Source organism: Leptodactylus fuscus, chromosome 7 (assembly GCF_031893055.1).
Source record: "Leptodactylus fuscus isolate aLepFus1 chromosome 7, aLepFus1.hap2, whole genome shotgun sequence".
In the NCBI taxonomy this organism is placed as follows: Eukaryota; Metazoa; Chordata; class Amphibia; order Anura; family Leptodactylidae; genus Leptodactylus; species Leptodactylus fuscus.
The window spans coordinates 150,333,373-150,351,826 of NC_134271.1; the positions used below are offsets into that span (position 1 = coordinate 150,333,373).

At 32.3% G+C, this 18,454-nt stretch overlaps 1 protein-coding gene across 1 annotated transcript in view; it reads left to right on the forward strand.

Moving 5' to 3' along the window:
- The window catches only part of IGSF9 (immunoglobulin superfamily member 9), a 79,252-nt gene that overhangs the window by 24,045 nt on the left and 36,753 nt on the right, over nt 1-18,454 (forward strand). Inside the window, exon 4 of the mRNA XM_075283290.1 lies at nt 11,162-11,314. Coding sequence (XP_075139391.1) covers nt 11,162-11,314 — 153 coding nt within the window. The remainder of the gene's footprint in view (nt 1-11,161; nt 11,315-18,454) is intronic.

Genomic DNA, 18,454 nt, shown 5'->3' on the forward strand with positions numbered 1-18,454 from the left:
TAGTAGTTATATTCTTGTACATAGGAGGTAGTATTATAGTAGTTATACTATTATACATAGGAGGTAGTATTATAGTAGTTATATTCTTGTACATAGGAGTAGTATTATAGTAGTTATATTCTTGTACATAGGAGCAGTATTATAGTAGTTATATTCTTGTACATAGGAGTAGTATTATAGTAGTTATATTCTTGTACATAGGAGTAGTATTATAGTAGTTATATTCTTGTACATAGGAGCAGTATTATAGTAGTTATATTCTTGTACATAGGAGTAGTATTATAGTAGTTATATTCTTGTACATAGGAGGTAGTATTATAGTAGTTATATTCTTGTACATAGGAGTAGTATTATAGTAGTTATATTCTTGTACATAGGAGTAGTATTATAGTAGTTATATTCTTGTACATAGGAGTAGTATTATAGTAGTTATATTCTTGTACATAGGAGCAGTATTATAGTAGTTATATTCATGTACATAGGAGTAGTATTATAGTAGTTATATTCTTGTACATAGGAGCAGTATTATAGTAGTTATATTCTTGTACATAGGGGCAGTATTATAGTAGTTATATTCTTGTACATAGGAGGTAGTATTATAGTAGTTATATTCTTGTACATAGGAGTAGTATTATAGTAGTTATATTCTTGTACATAGGAGTAGTATTATAGTAGTTATATTCTTGTACATAGGAGGTAGTATTATAGTAGTTATATTCTTGTACATAGGAGTAGTATTATAGTAGTTATATTCTTGTACATAGGAGCAGTATTATAGTAGTTATATTCTTGTACATAGGAGCAGTATTATAGTAGTTATATTCTTGTACATAGGAGTAGTATTATAGTAGTTATATTCTTGTACATAGGAGCAGTATTATAGTAATTATATTCTTGTACATAGGAGCAGTATTATAGTAGTTATATTCTTGTACATAGGAGCAGTATTATAGTAGTTATATTCTTGTACATAGGATCAGTATTATAGTAGTTATATTCTTGTACATAGGAGGTAGTATTATAGTAGTTATATTCTTGTACATAGGAGCAGTATTATAGTAGTTATATTTTTGTACATAGGAGGTAGTATTATAGTAGTTATATTCTTGTACATAGGGGCAGTATTATAGTAGTTATATTCTTGTACATAGGAGGCAGTATTATAGTAGTTATATTCTTGTACATAGGAGGTAGTATTATAGTAGTTATATTCTTGTACATAGGAGGTAGTATTATAGTAGTTATATTCTTGTACATAGGAGGTAGTATTATAGTAGTTATATTCTTGTACATAGGAGCAGTATTATAGTAGTTATATTCTTGTACATAGGAGGTAGTATTATAGTAGTTATATTCTTGTACATAGGAGGTAGTATTATAGTAGTTATATTCTTGTACATAGGAGCAGTATTATAGTAGTTATATTCTTGTACATAGGAGGTAGTATTATAGTAGTTATATTCTTGTACATAGGAGGTAGTATTATAGTAGTTATATTCTTGTACATAGAAGGCAGTATTATAGTAGTTATATTCTTGTACATAGGAAGTAGTATTATAGTAGTTATATTCTTGTATATAGGAGTAGTATTATAGTAGTTATATTCTTGTACATAGGAGGTAGTATTATAGTAGTTATATTCTTGTACATAGGGGCAGTATTATAGTAGTTATATTCTTGTACATAGGAGTAGTATTATAGTAGTTATATTCTTGTACATAGGAGTAGTATTATAGTAGTTATATTCTTGTACATAGGAGGTAGTATTATAGTAGTTATATTCTTGTACATAGGAGTAGTATTATAGTAGTTATATTCTTGTACATAGGAGGTAGTATTATAGTAGTTATTTTCTTGTACATAGGAGCAGTATTATAGTAGTTATATTCTTGTATATAGGAAGTAGTATTATAGTAGTTATATTCTTGTACATAGGAGGTAGTATTATAGTAGTTATATTCTTGTACATAGGAGGCAGTATTATAGTAGTTATATTCTTGTACATAGGAGTAGTATTATAGTAGTTATATTCTTGTACATAGGAGTAGTATTATAGTAGTTATATTCTTGTACATAGGAGGTAGTATTATAGTAGTTATATTCTTGTACATAGGAGTAGTGTTATAGTAGTTATATTCTTGTACATAGGAGGTAGTATTATAGTAGTTATATTCTTGTACATAGGAAGTAGTATTATAGTAGTTATATTCTTGTACATAGGAGGTAGTATTATAGTAGCTATATTCTTGTACATAGGAGGCAGTATTATAGTAGTTATATTCTTGTACATAGGAGGTAGTATTATAGTAGTTATATTCTTGTATATAGGAGTAGTATTATAGTAGTTATATTCTTGTACATAGGAGGTAGTATTATAGTAGTTATATTCTTGTACATAGGAGGTAGTATTATAGTAGTTATATTCTTGTACATAGGAGTAGTATTATAGTAGTTATATTCTTGTACATAGGAGTAGTATTATAGTAGTTATATTCTTGTACATAGGAGTAGTATTATAGTAGTTATATTCTTGTACATATGAGTAGTATTATAGTAGTTATATTCTTGTACATAGGGGCAGTATTATAGTAGTTATATTCTTGTACATAGGAGGCAGTATTATAGTAGTTATATTCTTGTACATAGGAGGTAGTATTATAGTAGTTATATTCTTGTACATAGGAGCAGTATTATAGTAGTTATATTCGTGGACATAGGGGCAGTATTATAGAAGTTATATTCTTGTACATAGGAGTAGTATTATAGTAGTTATATTTGTGGACATAGGGGGCAGTATTATAGTAGTTATATTCTTGTACATAGGAGGTAGTATTATAGTAGTTATACTATTATACATAGGAGGTAGTATTATAGTAGTTATATTCTTGTACATAGGAGTAGTATTATAGTAGTTATATTCTTGTACATAGGAGCAGTATTATAGTAGTTATATTCTTGTACATAGGAGTAGTATTATAGTAGTTATATTCTTGTACATAGGAGTAGTATTATAGTAGTTATATTCTTGTACATAGGAGTAGTATTATAGTAGTTATATTCTTGTACATAGGAGTAGTATTATAGTAGTTATATTCTTGTACATAGGAGCAGTATTATAGTAGTTATATTCTTGTACATAGGAGTAGTATTATAGTAGTTATATTCTTGTACATAGGAGGTAGTATTATAGTAGTTATATTCTTGTACATAGGAGTAGTATTATAGTAGTTATATTCTTGTACATAGGAGTAGTATTATAGTAGTTATATTCTTGTACATAGGAGTAGTATTATAGTAGTTATATTCTTGTACATAGGAGCAGTATTATAGTAGTTATATTCATGTACATAGGAGTAGTATTATAGTAGTTATATTCTTGTACATAGGAGCAGTATTATAGTAGTTATATTCTTGTACATAGGGGCAGTATTATAGTAGTTATATTCTTGTACATAGGAGCAGTATTATAGTAGTTATATTCTTGTACATAGGAGTAGTATTATAGTAGTTATATTCTTGTACATAGGAGTAGTATTATAGTAGTTATATTCTTGTACATATGAGTAGTATTATAGTAGTTATATTCTTGTACATAGGGGCAGTATTATAGTAGTTATATTCTTGTACATAGGAGGCAGTATTATAGTAGTTATATTCTTGTACATAGGAGGTAGTATTATAGTAGTTATATTCTTGTACATAGGAGCAGTATTATAGTAGTTATATTCGTGGACATAGGGGCAGTATTATAGAAGTTATATTCTTGTACATAGGAGTAGTATTATAGTAGTTATATTTGTGGACATAGGGGGCAGTATTATAGTAGTTATATTCTTGTACATAGGAGGTAGTATTATAGTAGTTATACTATTATACATAGGAGGTAGTATTATAGTAGTTATATTCTTGTACATAGGAGTAGTATTATAGTAGTTATATTCTTGTACATAGGAGCAGTATTATAGTAGTTATATTCTTGTACATAGGAGTAGTATTATAGTAGTTATATTCTTGTACATAGGAGTAGTATTATAGTAGTTATATTCTTGTACATAGGAGCAGTATTATAGTAGTTATATTCTTGTACATAGGAGTAGTATTATAGTAGTTATATTCTTGTACATAGGAGGTAGTATTATAGTAGTTATATTCTTGTACATAGGAGTAGTATTATAGTAGTTATATTCTTGTACATAGGAGTAGTATTATAGTAGTTATATTCTTGTACATAGGAGTAGTATTATAGTAGTTATATTCTTGTACATAGGAGCAGTATTATAGTAGTTATATTCATGTACATAGGAGTAGTATTATAGTAGTTATATTCTTGTACATAGGAGCAGTATTATAGTAGTTATATTCTTGTACATAGGGGCAGTATTATAGTAGTTATATTCTTGTACATAGGAGGTAGTATTATAGTAGTTATATTCTTGTACATAGGAGTAGTATTATAGTAGTTATATTCTTGTACATAGGAGTAGTATTATAGTAGTTATATTCTTGTACATAGGAGGTAGTATTATAGTAGTTATATTCTTGTACATAGGAGTAGTATTATAGTAGTTATATTCTTGTACATAGGAGCAGTATTATAGTAGTTATATTCTTGTACATAGGAGCAGTATTATAGTAGTTATATTCTTGTACATAGGAGTAGTATTATAGTAGTTATATTCTTGTACATAGGAGCAGTATTATAGTAATTATATTCTTGTACATAGGAGCAGTATTATAGTAGTTATATTCTTGTACATAGGAGCAGTATTATAGTAGTTATATTCTTGTACATAGGATCAGTATTATAGTAGTTATATTCTTGTACATAGGAGGTAGTATTATAGTAGTTATATTCTTGTACATAGGAGCAGTATTATAGTAGTTATATTTTTGTACATAGGAGGTAGTATTATAGTAGTTATATTCTTGTACATAGGGGCAGTATTATAGTAGTTATATTCTTGTACATAGGAGGCAGTATTATAGTAGTTATATTCTTGTACATAGGAGGTAGTATTATAGTAGTTATATTCTTGTACATAGGAGGTAGTATTATAGTAGTTATATTCTTGTACATAGGAGGTAGTATTATAGTAGTTATATTCTTGTACATAGGAGCAGTATTATAGTAGTTATATTCTTGTACATAGGAGGTAGTATTATAGTAGTTATATTCTTGTACATAGGAGGTAGTATTATAGTAGTTATATTCTTGTACATAGAAGGCAGTATTATAGTAGTTATATTCTTGTACATAGGAAGTAGTATTATAGTAGTTATATTCTTGTATATAGGAGTAGTATTATAGTAGTTATATTCTTGTACATAGGAGGTAGTATTATAGTAGTTATATTCTTGTACATAGGGGCAGTATTATAGTAGTTATATTCTTGTACATAGGAGTAGTATTATAGTAGTTATATTCTTGTACATAGGAGTAGTATTATAGTAGTTATATTCTTGTACATAGGAGGTAGTATTATAGTAGTTATATTCTTGTACATAGGAGTAGTATTATAGTAGTTATATTCTTGTACATAGGAGGTAGTATTATAGTAGTTATTTTCTTGTACATAGGAGCAGTATTATAGTAGTTATATTCTTGTATATAGGAAGTAGTATTATAGTAGTTATATTCTTGTACATAGGAGGTAGTATTATAGTAGTTATATTCTTGTACATAGGAGGCAGTATTATAGTAGTTATATTCTTGTACATAGGAGTAGTATTATAGTAGTTATATTCTTGTACATAGGAGTAGTATTATAGTAGTTATATTCTTGTACATAGGAGGTAGTATTATAGTAGTTATATTCTTGTACATAGGAGTAGTGTTATAGTAGTTATATTCTTGTACATAGGAGGTAGTATTATAGTAGTTATATTCTTGTACATAGGAAGTAGTATTATAGTAGTTATATTCTTGTACATAGGAGGTAGTATTATAGTAGCTATATTCTTGTACATAGGAGGCAGTATTATAGTAGTTATATTCTTGTACATAGGAGGTAGTATTATAGTAGTTATATTCTTGTATATAGGAGTAGTATTATAGTAGTTATATTCTTGTACATAGGAGGTAGTATTATAGTAGTTATATTCTTGTACATAGGAGGTAGTATTATAGTAGTTATATTCTTGTACATAGGAGTAGTATTATAGTAGTTATATTCTTGTACATAGGAGTAGTATTATAGTAGTTATATTCTTGTACATAGGAGTAGTATTATAGTAGTTATATTCTTGTACATATGAGTAGTATTATAGTAGTTATATTCTTGTACATAGGGGCAGTATTATAGTAGTTATATTCTTGTACATAGGAGGCAGTATTATAGTAGTTATATTCTTGTACATAGGAGGTAGTATTATAGTAGTTATATTCTTGTACATAGGAGCAGTATTATAGTAGTTATATTCGTGGACATAGGGGCAGTATTATAGAAGTTATATTCTTGTACATAGGAGTAGTATTATAGTAGTTATATTTGTGGACATAGGGGGCAGTATTATAGTAGTTATATTCTTGTACATAGGAGGTAGTATTATAGTAGTTATACTATTATACATAGGAGGTAGTATTATAGTAGTTATATTCTTGTACATAGGAGTAGTATTATAGTAGTTATATTCTTGTACATAGGAGCAGTATTATAGTAGTTATATTCTTGTACATAGGAGTAGTATTATAGTAGTTATATTCTTGTACATAGGAGTAGTATTATAGTAGTTATATTCTTGTACATAGGAGTAGTATTATAGTAGTTATATTCTTGTACATAGGAGTAGTATTATAGTAGTTATATTCTTGTACATAGGAGCAGTATTATAGTAGTTATATTCTTGTACATAGGAGTAGTATTATAGTAGTTATATTCTTGTACATAGGAGGTAGTATTATAGTAGTTATATTCTTGTACATAGGAGTAGTATTATAGTAGTTATATTCTTGTACATAGGAGTAGTATTATAGTAGTTATATTCTTGTACATAGGAGTAGTATTATAGTAGTTATATTCTTGTACATAGGAGCAGTATTATAGTAGTTATATTCATGTACATAGGAGTAGTATTATAGTAGTTATATTCTTGTACATAGGAGCAGTATTATAGTAGTTATATTCTTGTACATAGGGGCAGTATTATAGTAGTTATATTCTTGTACATAGGAGGTAGTATTATAGTAGTTATATTCTTGTACATAGGAGTAGTATTATAGTAGTTATATTCTTGTACATAGGAGTAGTATTATAGTAGTTATATTCTTGTACATAGGAGGTAGTATTATAGTAGTTATATTCTTGTACATAGGAGTAGTATTATAGTAGTTATATTCTTGTACATAGGAGCAGTATTATAGTAGTTATATTCTTGTACATAGGAGCAGTATTATAGTAGTTATATTCTTGTACATAGGAGTAGTATTATAGTAGTTATATTCTTGTACATAGGAGCAGTATTATAGTAATTATATTCTTGTACATAGGAGCAGTATTATAGTAGTTATATTCTTGTACATAGGAGCAGTATTATAGTAGTTATATTCTTGTACATAGGATCAGTATTATAGTAGTTATATTCTTGTACATAGGAGGTAGTATTATAGTAGTTATATTCTTGTACATAGGAGCAGTATTATAGTAGTTATATTTTTGTACATAGGAGGTAGTATTATAGTAGTTATATTCTTGTACATAGGGGCAGTATTATAGTAGTTATATTCTTGTACATAGGAGGCAGTATTATAGTAGTTATATTCTTGTACATAGGAGGTAGTATTATAGTAGTTATATTCTTGTACATAGGAGGTAGTATTATAGTAGTTATATTCTTGTACATAGGAGGTAGTATTATAGTAGTTATATTCTTGTACATAGGAGCAGTATTATAGTAGTTATATTCTTGTACATAGGAGGTAGTATTATAGTAGTTATATTCTTGTACATAGGAGGTAGTATTATAGTAGTTATATTCTTGTACATAGAAGGCAGTATTATAGTAGTTATATTCTTGTACATAGGAGGTAGTATTATAGTAGTTATATTCTTGTATATAGGAGTAGTATTATAGTAGTTATATTCTTGTACATAGGAGGTAGTATTATAGTAGTTATATTCTTGTACATAGGGGCAGTATTATAGTAGTTATATTCTTGTACATAGGAGTAGTATTATAGTAGTTATATTCTTGTACATAGGAGTAGTATTATAGTAGTTATATTCTTGTACATAGGAGGTAGTATTATAGTAGTTATATTCTTGTACATAGGAGTAGTATTATAGTAGTTATATTCTTGTACATAGGAGGTAGTATTATAGTAGTTATATTCTTGTACATAGGAGCAGTATTATAGTAGTTATATTCTTGTATATAGGAAGTAGTATTATAGTAGTTATATTCTTGTACATAGGAGGTAGTATTATAGTAGTTATATTCTTGTACATAGGAGGCAGTATTATAGTAGTTATATTCTTGTACATAGGAGTAGTATTATAGTAGTTATATTCTTGTACATAGGAGTAGTATTATAGTAGTTATATTCTTGTACATAGGAGGTAGTATTATAGTAGTTATATTCTTGTACATAGGAGTAGTGTTATAGTAGTTATATTCTTGTACATAGGAGGTAGTATTATAGTAGTTATATTCTTGTACATAGGAAGTAGTATTATAGTAGTTATATTCTTGTACATAGGAGGTAGTATTATAGTAGCTATATTCTTGTACATAGGAGGCAGTATTATAGTAGTTATATTCTTGTACATAGGAGGTAGTATTATAGTAGTTATATTCTTGTATATAGGAGTAGTATTATAGTAGTTATATTCTTGTACATAGGAGGTAGTATTATAGTAGTTATATTCTTGTACATAGGGGCAGTCTTATAGTAGTTATATTCTTGTACATAGGAGTAGTATTATAGTAGTTATATTCTTGTACATAGGAGTAGTATTATAGTAGTTATATTCTTGTACATAGGAGCAGTATTATAGTAGTTATATTCTTGTACATAGGAGTAGTATTATAGTAGTTATATTCTTGTACATAGGAGTAGTATTATAGTAGTTATATTCTTGTACATAGGAGGTAGTATTATAGTAGTTATATTCTTGTACATAGGAGCAGTATTATAGTAGTTATATTCGTGGACATAGGGGCAGTATTATAGTAGTTATATTCTTGTACATAGGAGTAGTATTATAGTAGTTATATTCTTGTACATAGGAGTAGTATTATAGTAGTTATATTCTTGTACATAGGGGCAGTATTATAGTAGTTATATTCTTGTACATAGGAGGTAGTATTATAGTAGTTATATTCTTGTACATAGGAGGTAGTATTATAGTAGTTATATTCTTGTACATAGGAGCAGTATTATAGTAGTTATATTCGTGGACATAGGGGCAGTATTATAGAAGTTATATTCTTGTACATAGGAGGTAGTATTATAGTAGTTATACTATTATACATAGGAGGTAGTATTATAGTAGTTATATTTTTGTACATAGGAGTAATATTATAGTAGTTATATTCTTGTACATAGGAGCAGTATTATAGTAGTTATATTCTTTTACATAGGAGTAGTATTATAGAAGTTATATTCTTGTACATAGGAGTAGTATTATAGTAGTTATATTCTTGTACATAGGAGTAGTATTATAGTAGTTATATTCTTGTACATAGGAGTAGTATTATAGTAGTTATATTCTTGTACATAGGAGCAGTATTATAGTAGTTATATTCTTGTACATAGGAGGTAGTATTATAGTAGTTATATTCTTGTACATAGGAGGTAGTATTATAGTAGTTATATTCTTGTACATAGGAGGTAGTATTATAGTAGTTATATTCTTGTACATAGGAGGTAGTATTATAGTAGTTATATTCTTGTACATAGGAGTAGTATTATAGTAGTTATATTCTTGTACATAGGAGTAGTATTATAGTAGTTATATTCTTGTACATAGGAGTAGTATTATAGTAGTTATATTCTTGTACATAGGAGCAGTATTATAGTAGTTATATTTGTGGACATAGGGGCAGTATTATAGAAGTTTTGTATGTTAGTCTTTACACTTATCCAGTTATCTCTGTTCTCTTCCGTCACTTGGAGCTAATGTCTCTCCTCCTTTCTTTCTCTTTCGCTCTGTTCTTTCTGAGTGACCTGTTTGCTAATGACACCACATTAAGGAGCACTTAATGCAATTGACTTTTGACCCTTTGACCCCTCCCTGCCATAGTGACCTCCATTAGGCAGGGTCTCCATCACCGCCCTCTGGTCCTATGTCTATTCTCTTGTTTTTCCTCTGCAGTAAATAGATTGACAATCCCTGGAGATTTTTGGGAACTTCTCAGTAAAAGTTCAGAACCCAAAGTCTCTGTCTGGTTCTGTCCTTAAAAGGCGCTCTTATCAGTCCTGATGGCCGCTCTCCACATTCTCATGTCAGTCCTCCTTCCCTGCACAGTGTCCCATCCATGCAGCCAGGGACATTCGATGCGCTATATATGGGTGACACGTTGCAGTCACTGAGCCCCCTCCCGTCACGTCGCCGTTTGAGTTGTCCCAGGATCCCCGCTTCTTAATCTCATTATAACTTTATTTACAGTTTTGTGACAGCGAAAAGTGATATTTTCATAGATTTGTGTTCCTGTCTTCCATCATAGAGATAAGTGTGTCAACCTAGAGACAGGTATTGAGTGATGTACTTTACCTTTAAGGCTGGGGCTACACGGTGACGGGTCACCTGACAAAACGTAGCACACAAGCTATATCCTAAAAATCTTGTACCTCGGTGGTTTGGCCCTGTAACATTGCAATGCCACAGTCACAAAACATCCATAGCTTTTGGGTTTTGGTCGCTGGCTGCAGGTCGCAAGTTGCACGCAACGTTTGTATACCATAGATTTATAGTCACACGCTAAAGTCACACTTGCATGTTACGTATTTTTACGTGTTCCCTTTCCAGCCGCAATTGCGCGTTCCAATCTCTATTATACTTCAGAGCTGCATTCATAGTTCTGCTGATTGTTATTGGAAACAGTCAGCAAGCTTGTCAGCTGGGCTCCTATGTAAGATCTCCGTCCAGTTTCTTATATAAAGACGCCCCTTCGCAGATACTTTACCTCTCCTTATTGACTCCCTTTTTCCGTCTCTCTGCAGGACGCACGCGGATAGAGGAAGGCGCTTCTCTACGCATCGACTCCCTCCGCTCCGATGACCAGGGCTGGTACGAGTGCCGGGTGCTGTTCTTGGATCGCCATCACACGGACGAAGACTTTAAAAATGGAACTTGGATCCATCTTACTGTGAACTGTAAGTCTTGTAGACCCCCGTGCGGGGCAGGTCAGCGGCCAACCATGATGAGAGGGCTGGTTTTAGGCGGTTGGCCTAAGCCCCCATGTCCTAGGTGTGCCCTGAAGTCAAGAACTGCAGGAGCAAACTAGAACTATACAGTATTATTTACTACCATATGCTAGTATTGTTTCTTATTTGAGTTGTACTAATATATGAGAACTGTATGGCGGTGTTATGATGGCTCATATGGTGGTATTAGATGCTCTGTATATGGCACTTTTATCTTAGCACTGTATCGTGATAGGTCATATTATTGTGGTATTATATGGTCTGTATATAGCAGTATTATCTTCTCATTATATAGCAGTATTATCTTCCCTTTGTATGGCGGTATTATCTTCTCATTATATGGCAGTATTATGAGGCTCCTATCTGTATAATGCAAATTCCTTGGGCATTATATGGGCCACATAATTACATGGCAGTATTATGAGGCTCTTATTTGTATTATACATAGAACTTGGGTATTATATGGACTGTATATGGCAGTATTATTCTAGCATTGTCTAGTAGTATTGCAAGGCTCTTATTTGTATAAAACATACCATATGGGCATTGTATGGTGGTTTTATATGGGATGTATATTGCATTATTATGAAGGTTCACTATATGGTGGTATTAAATTGGCTGTATTGGCAGTATTATCAGACTCTTATTCATATAATGCATATTATGAGGACATTATATGATGGTATGATATGGGCTGCATATGGCAAAATTATCTTGGCATTGTATAGCAGTATTATGAGGGCTCTTATTCGTATAATACACATTACTTGGTCATGATATAGTGATATTATATGGGCTGTATGTGTCAATATTAGAGGGGGTTCTTATTTGTGTAATGCATATTACTTGGGTATTATATGGACTGCATATGGCAGTTTTATCATCTTAGCAGTGTTTGGCAGTATTATACGGACTCCTATTTGTATAATAGATATTACATGGGCATTATATTTGAATGTTATATGGTCTGTATATGGCAGTGTTATCTCGGCATTGCATGGCAGTATTAAGAGGACTCATGGCGGTATTATGTGTGCTGAAATGATGAGAAACGTATAACAAATGGCGAGCAGGAGAGACTTACTTTTCTTGTTGCCCTGGGTCCCATTGTTGCAGCCCCGTTCTTCTTGTTTTAGCAAAGTCAAGGTCTGTGAACGAGAGGAACCTTTTACTTTTTTGTTTGCGCAGAGCAGGCAGTTCTGTCTGGCAACAACAATGCCCCATGTAGAGATGGAGGCGTCGATGCCAGCACAACACTGCGCTGTTTAGACTGGCAGAAACGTGACATGTACCAGTGCCAGCAGTCAATAACGTTGCACCCCTTGTACTGAGAGTACCCCCAGTGTACAAATACAGAATTAACAATCTCTTGCATAGTTTGTATTCATGAATGGAATGCCAGGACAACAGTAAAGACTGACACAGGCAATAGGGACAGAAAAATATACCGCGACCTTGTAGAATAGTGACAATGTATATGATATTCAGGGCCTGTAGAAAGCTGGGTGACAACCTCCAGGGTTATTGTAATGGCTAACATTTATTTCGCACGTCGGAGACCATGATTAACATACGTAAGCCGTGGCCGTGTGGTTGGCTATATAATTGGTGGTAAAGTCTACTTATATACCCGCTAATCTAACAAAATGGCTGCCTCTGCCCAAGTGAACATTAGTATAAAAGGGGGGGGGGGGGGGATTAAAAAAATAAGGGGTCCAGATGCCACGGGTTATTGCAGCCGGCCCTTTGAAGTGCCTGTGCGAATCGTGAGGATTAGCGTCCCCCTTCAGACCGCCGCATTCGGCCTCCACGACTATACTCATCACAAGGAGGCTGTGGAGAAGAAGATGACATCCCCACAGTGGGTCTAATCCTCGCAGCGGAGGCTCAAGGACCTCTCTATACAAGACGTAGGGGGCGTTCCTGACTTCCTGCCCCCTAATTTAGTCTGTCCTGGGTCGGGCTTTGTGTCGAGTGAGACCCCCTGCCCATGGCGTGTTGTGACAGAGAGGTCCCCGGAGTCTGTCCTTGTGGTCATACATAAAAGCCAACGTCTCCTGGAAGGTCTATGAAACCAAAGAACCGGAGACAAGGCCAAAAGAAAAGCAACCCAACGCTAATTACATCTGAATTGAGGTTTTGGGTGACCCCTGACCCCCCTTTCCCACCCCCGTCCTAGAATGTGAAAGCCCGCAGTGGCTTGAAGACTTTCCGGCTTCTTCATAAGTTTAGGCCCGACTGTCATAGACAATATTGCAACGAAATGAAGTTTCATTGGTAGAAATTTTGGGAAATCCTTTTAGCCTGTTGCGGGGAAACAGGGCCCTAGAGCGTGAGGGGCCCTGATCCAGATTTTGCAGAATACACCCCAGCTTTGGTCGCTGACTGAATTGTAAAGCCTCATTATAGGACGGAACCTATTGTTTTGTCTAAAGTGATAGCGCCCCCTATAGACTCCAGCAGATTTTCGCTGTCGCTGGTATGATTGTATCTGGCAGCGGCTCAGGTGAACTTGCATGAATTATTTCCCACAAAGCACATCTGTGTAAACACGTGTCGATCACCTCCGGGAAAACGTGTTCACACGAGGCTGCCAGGCTAGACACATACCCATTAACCCTTCCCTGTCCAGCCGGTGCAGCGAGCGTGCCCACAGGCGGCATGTTATGTGTTATAAAGTGCTTACAAAATACAGCAATAAGCAGGAAGAAGTGCAGGGCCCCGGGCGCAGATGTAATATGGCAGATGTGCTAGATAATAATATACCAGAGAGTGCCCCGGATATTATACAGGTCTATGGTAATACAATGTATATCCAGCGTACATAGAGGAGTATATGCCCAGGTTATACCGGCATGGTCCATATCACTATATAGAAGAAGATGTATAACTTATACCAGCTGTACATATATAATTATATACAGTATATACCCAGGTTATACCAGCTGTACATATATAATTATATACAATATATAGCCAGGTTATACCAGCTATACATATATAATTATATACAGTATATACCCAGGTTATACCAGCTGTACATATATAATTATATACAGTATATACCCAGATTATACCAGCTGTACATATGTAATTATATACAGTATATACCCAGGTTATACCAGCTGTACATATATAATTATATACAGGAGATACCCAGGTTATACCAGCTGTACATATATAATTATATACAGTATATACCCAGGTTATACCAGCTGTACATATATAATTATATACAGGAGATACCCAGGTTATACCAGCTGTACATATATAATTATATACAGTATATACCCAGGTTATACCAGCTGTACATATATAATTATATACAGGAGATACCCAGGTTACACCGGCTGTACATATATAATTATATACAGTATATACCCAGATTATACCGGCTGTACATATATAATTATATACAGTATATGCCCAGGTTATACCAGCTGTACATATATAATTATATACAGGAGATACCCAGGTTATATCAGCTGTACATATATAATTATATACAGTATATACCCAGGTTATACCAGCTGTAAATTATATACAGTATATACCCAGGTTATACCAGCTGTACATATATAATTATATACAGTATATACCCAGGTTATACCGGCTATAGATATATCATTATATACAGTATATACCCAGGTTATACCGGCTGTACATATATAATTATATACAGGAGATACCCAGGTTATACCAGCTGTACTTATATAATTATATACAGGAGATACCCAGGTTATACCAGCTGTACTTATATAATTATATACAGTATATACCCAGGTTATACCAGCTGTACATATATAATTATATACAGTATATACCCAGGTTATACCAGCTGTACATATATAATTATATACAGTATATACCCAGGTTATACCGGCTGTACATATATAATTATATACAGGAGATACCCAGGTTATACCAGCTGTACTTATATAATTATATACAGTATATACCCAGGTTATACCAGCTGTACTTATAAAATTATATACAGGAGATACCCAGGTTATACCAGCTGCACATATATAATTATATACAGTATATACCCAGGTTATACCAGCTGTACATATATAATTATATACAGTATATACCCAGGTTATACCGGCTGTAAATATATAATTATATACAGTATATTCCCAGGTTATACCGGCTGTACATATATAATTATATACAGGGGACACCCAGGTTATACCAGCTGTACTTATATAATTATATAAAGGGGATACCCAGGTTATACCAGCTGTACTTATATGATTATATACAGGAGATACCCAGGTTATACCAGCTGTACTTATATAATTATATACAGGGGATACCCAGGTTATGCCAGCTGTACTTATATAATTATATAAAGGGGATACCCAGTTTATACCAGCTGTACTTATATAATTATATACAGGGGATACCCAGGTTATACCAGCTGTACTTATATAATTATATACAGTATATACTCAGATTATACCAGCTGTACATATGCAATTATATACAGTATATACCCAGGTTATACCAGCTGTACATATATAATTATATACAGTATATACCCAGGTTATACCGGCTGTACATATATAATTATATACAGTATATACCCAGGTTATACCAGCTGTACATATATAATTATATACAGTATATACCCAGGTTATACCAGCTGTACATATATAATTATATACAGTATATACCCAGGTTATACCGGCTGTACATATATAATTATATACAAGAGATACCCAGGTTATACCAGCTGTACATATATAATTATATACAGTATATACCCAGGTTATACCAGCTATACATATATAATTATATACAGGAGATACCCAGGTTATACCAGCTGTACATATATAATTATATACAGTATATACCCAGATTATACCAGCTGTACATATGTAATTATATACAGTATATACCCAGGTTATACCAGCTGTACATATATAATTATATACAGGAGATACCCAGGTTATACCAGCTGTACATATGTAATTATATACAGTATATACCCAGGTTATACCAGCTGTACATATATAATTATATACAGTATATACCCAGGTTATACCGGCTGTACATATATAATTATATACAGTATATACCCAGGTTATACCAGCTGTACATATATAATTATATACAGTATATACCCAGGTTATACCAGCTGTACATATATAATTATATACAGTATATACCCAGGTTATACCGGCTGTACATATATAATTATATACAAGAGATACCCAGGTTATACCAGCTGTACATATATAATTATATACAGTATATACCCAGGTTATACCGGCTGTACATATATAATTATATACAGTATATACCCAGGTTATATCAGCTGTACATATATAATTATATACAGTATATACCCAGGTTATACCAGCTGTACATATATAATTATATACAGGAGATACCCAGGTTATACCAGCTGTACATATATAATTATATACAGGAGATACCCAGGTTATACCAGCTGTACATATATAATTATATACAGGGGATACCCAGGTTATACCAGCTATACATATATAATTATATACAGGAGATACCCAGGTTATACCAGCTGTACATATATAATTATATACAGTATATACCCAGATTATACCAGCTGTACATATGTAATTATATACAGTATATACCCAGGTTATACCAGCTGTACATATATAATTATATACAGGAGATACCCAGGTTATACCAGCTGTACATATATAATTATATACAGTATATACCCAGGTTATACCAGCTGTACATATATAATTATATACAGTATGTACCCAGGTTATACCAGCTGTACATATATAATTATATACAGTATATACCCAGATTATACCGGCTGTACATATATAATTATATATAGTATATGCCCAGGTTATACCAGCTGTACATATATAATTATATACAGGAGATACCCAGGTTATATCAGCTGTACATATATAATTATATACAGTATATACCCAGGTTATACCAGCTGTAAATTATATACAGTATATACCCAGGTTATACCAGCTGTACATATATAATTATATACAGTATATACCCAGGTTATACCGGCTGTACATATATAATTATATACAGGAGATACCCAGGTTATACCAGCTGTACTTATAAAATTATATACAGGAGATACCCAGGTTATACCAGCTGTACTTATATAATTATATACAGTATATACCCAGGTTATACCAGCTGTACTTATAAAATTATATACAGGAGATACCCAGGTTATACCAGCTGTACATATATAATTATATACAGTATATACCCAGGTTATACCAGCTGTACATATATAATTATATACAGTATATACCCAGGTTATACCGGCTGTAAATATATAATTATATACAGTATATTCCCAGGTTATACCGGCTGTACATATATAATTATATACAGGGGACACCCAGGTTATACCAGCTGTACTTATATAATTATATAAAGGGGATACCCAGGTTATGCCAGCTGTACTTATATAATTATATACAGGGGATACCCAGGTTATACCAGCTGTACTTATATAATTATATAAAGGGGATACCCAGGTTATGCCAGCTGTACTTATATAATTATATACAGGGGATACCCAGGTTATGCCAGCTGTACTTATATAATTATATACAGGGGATACCCAGGTTATGCCAGCTGTACTTATATAATTATATAAAGGGGATACCAGTTTATACCAGCTGTACATATATAATTATATAAAGGGGATACCCAGGTTATACCAGCTGTACTTATATGATTATATACAGGAGATACCCAGGTTATACCAGCTGTACTTATATAATTATATACAGGGGATACCCAGGTTATACCAGCTGTACTTATATAATTATATAAAGGGGATACCCAGTTTATACCAATTGTACATATATAATTATATAAAGGGGATACCCAGGTTATACCAGCTGTACTTATATAATTATATACAGGAGATACCCAGGTTATACCAGCTGTACTTATATAATTATATACAGGGGATACCCAGGTTATACCAGCTGTACTTATATAATTATATAAAGGGGATACCCAGTTTATACCAGCTGTACATATATAATTATATAAAGGGGATACCCAGGTTATACCAGCTGTACTTATATAATTATA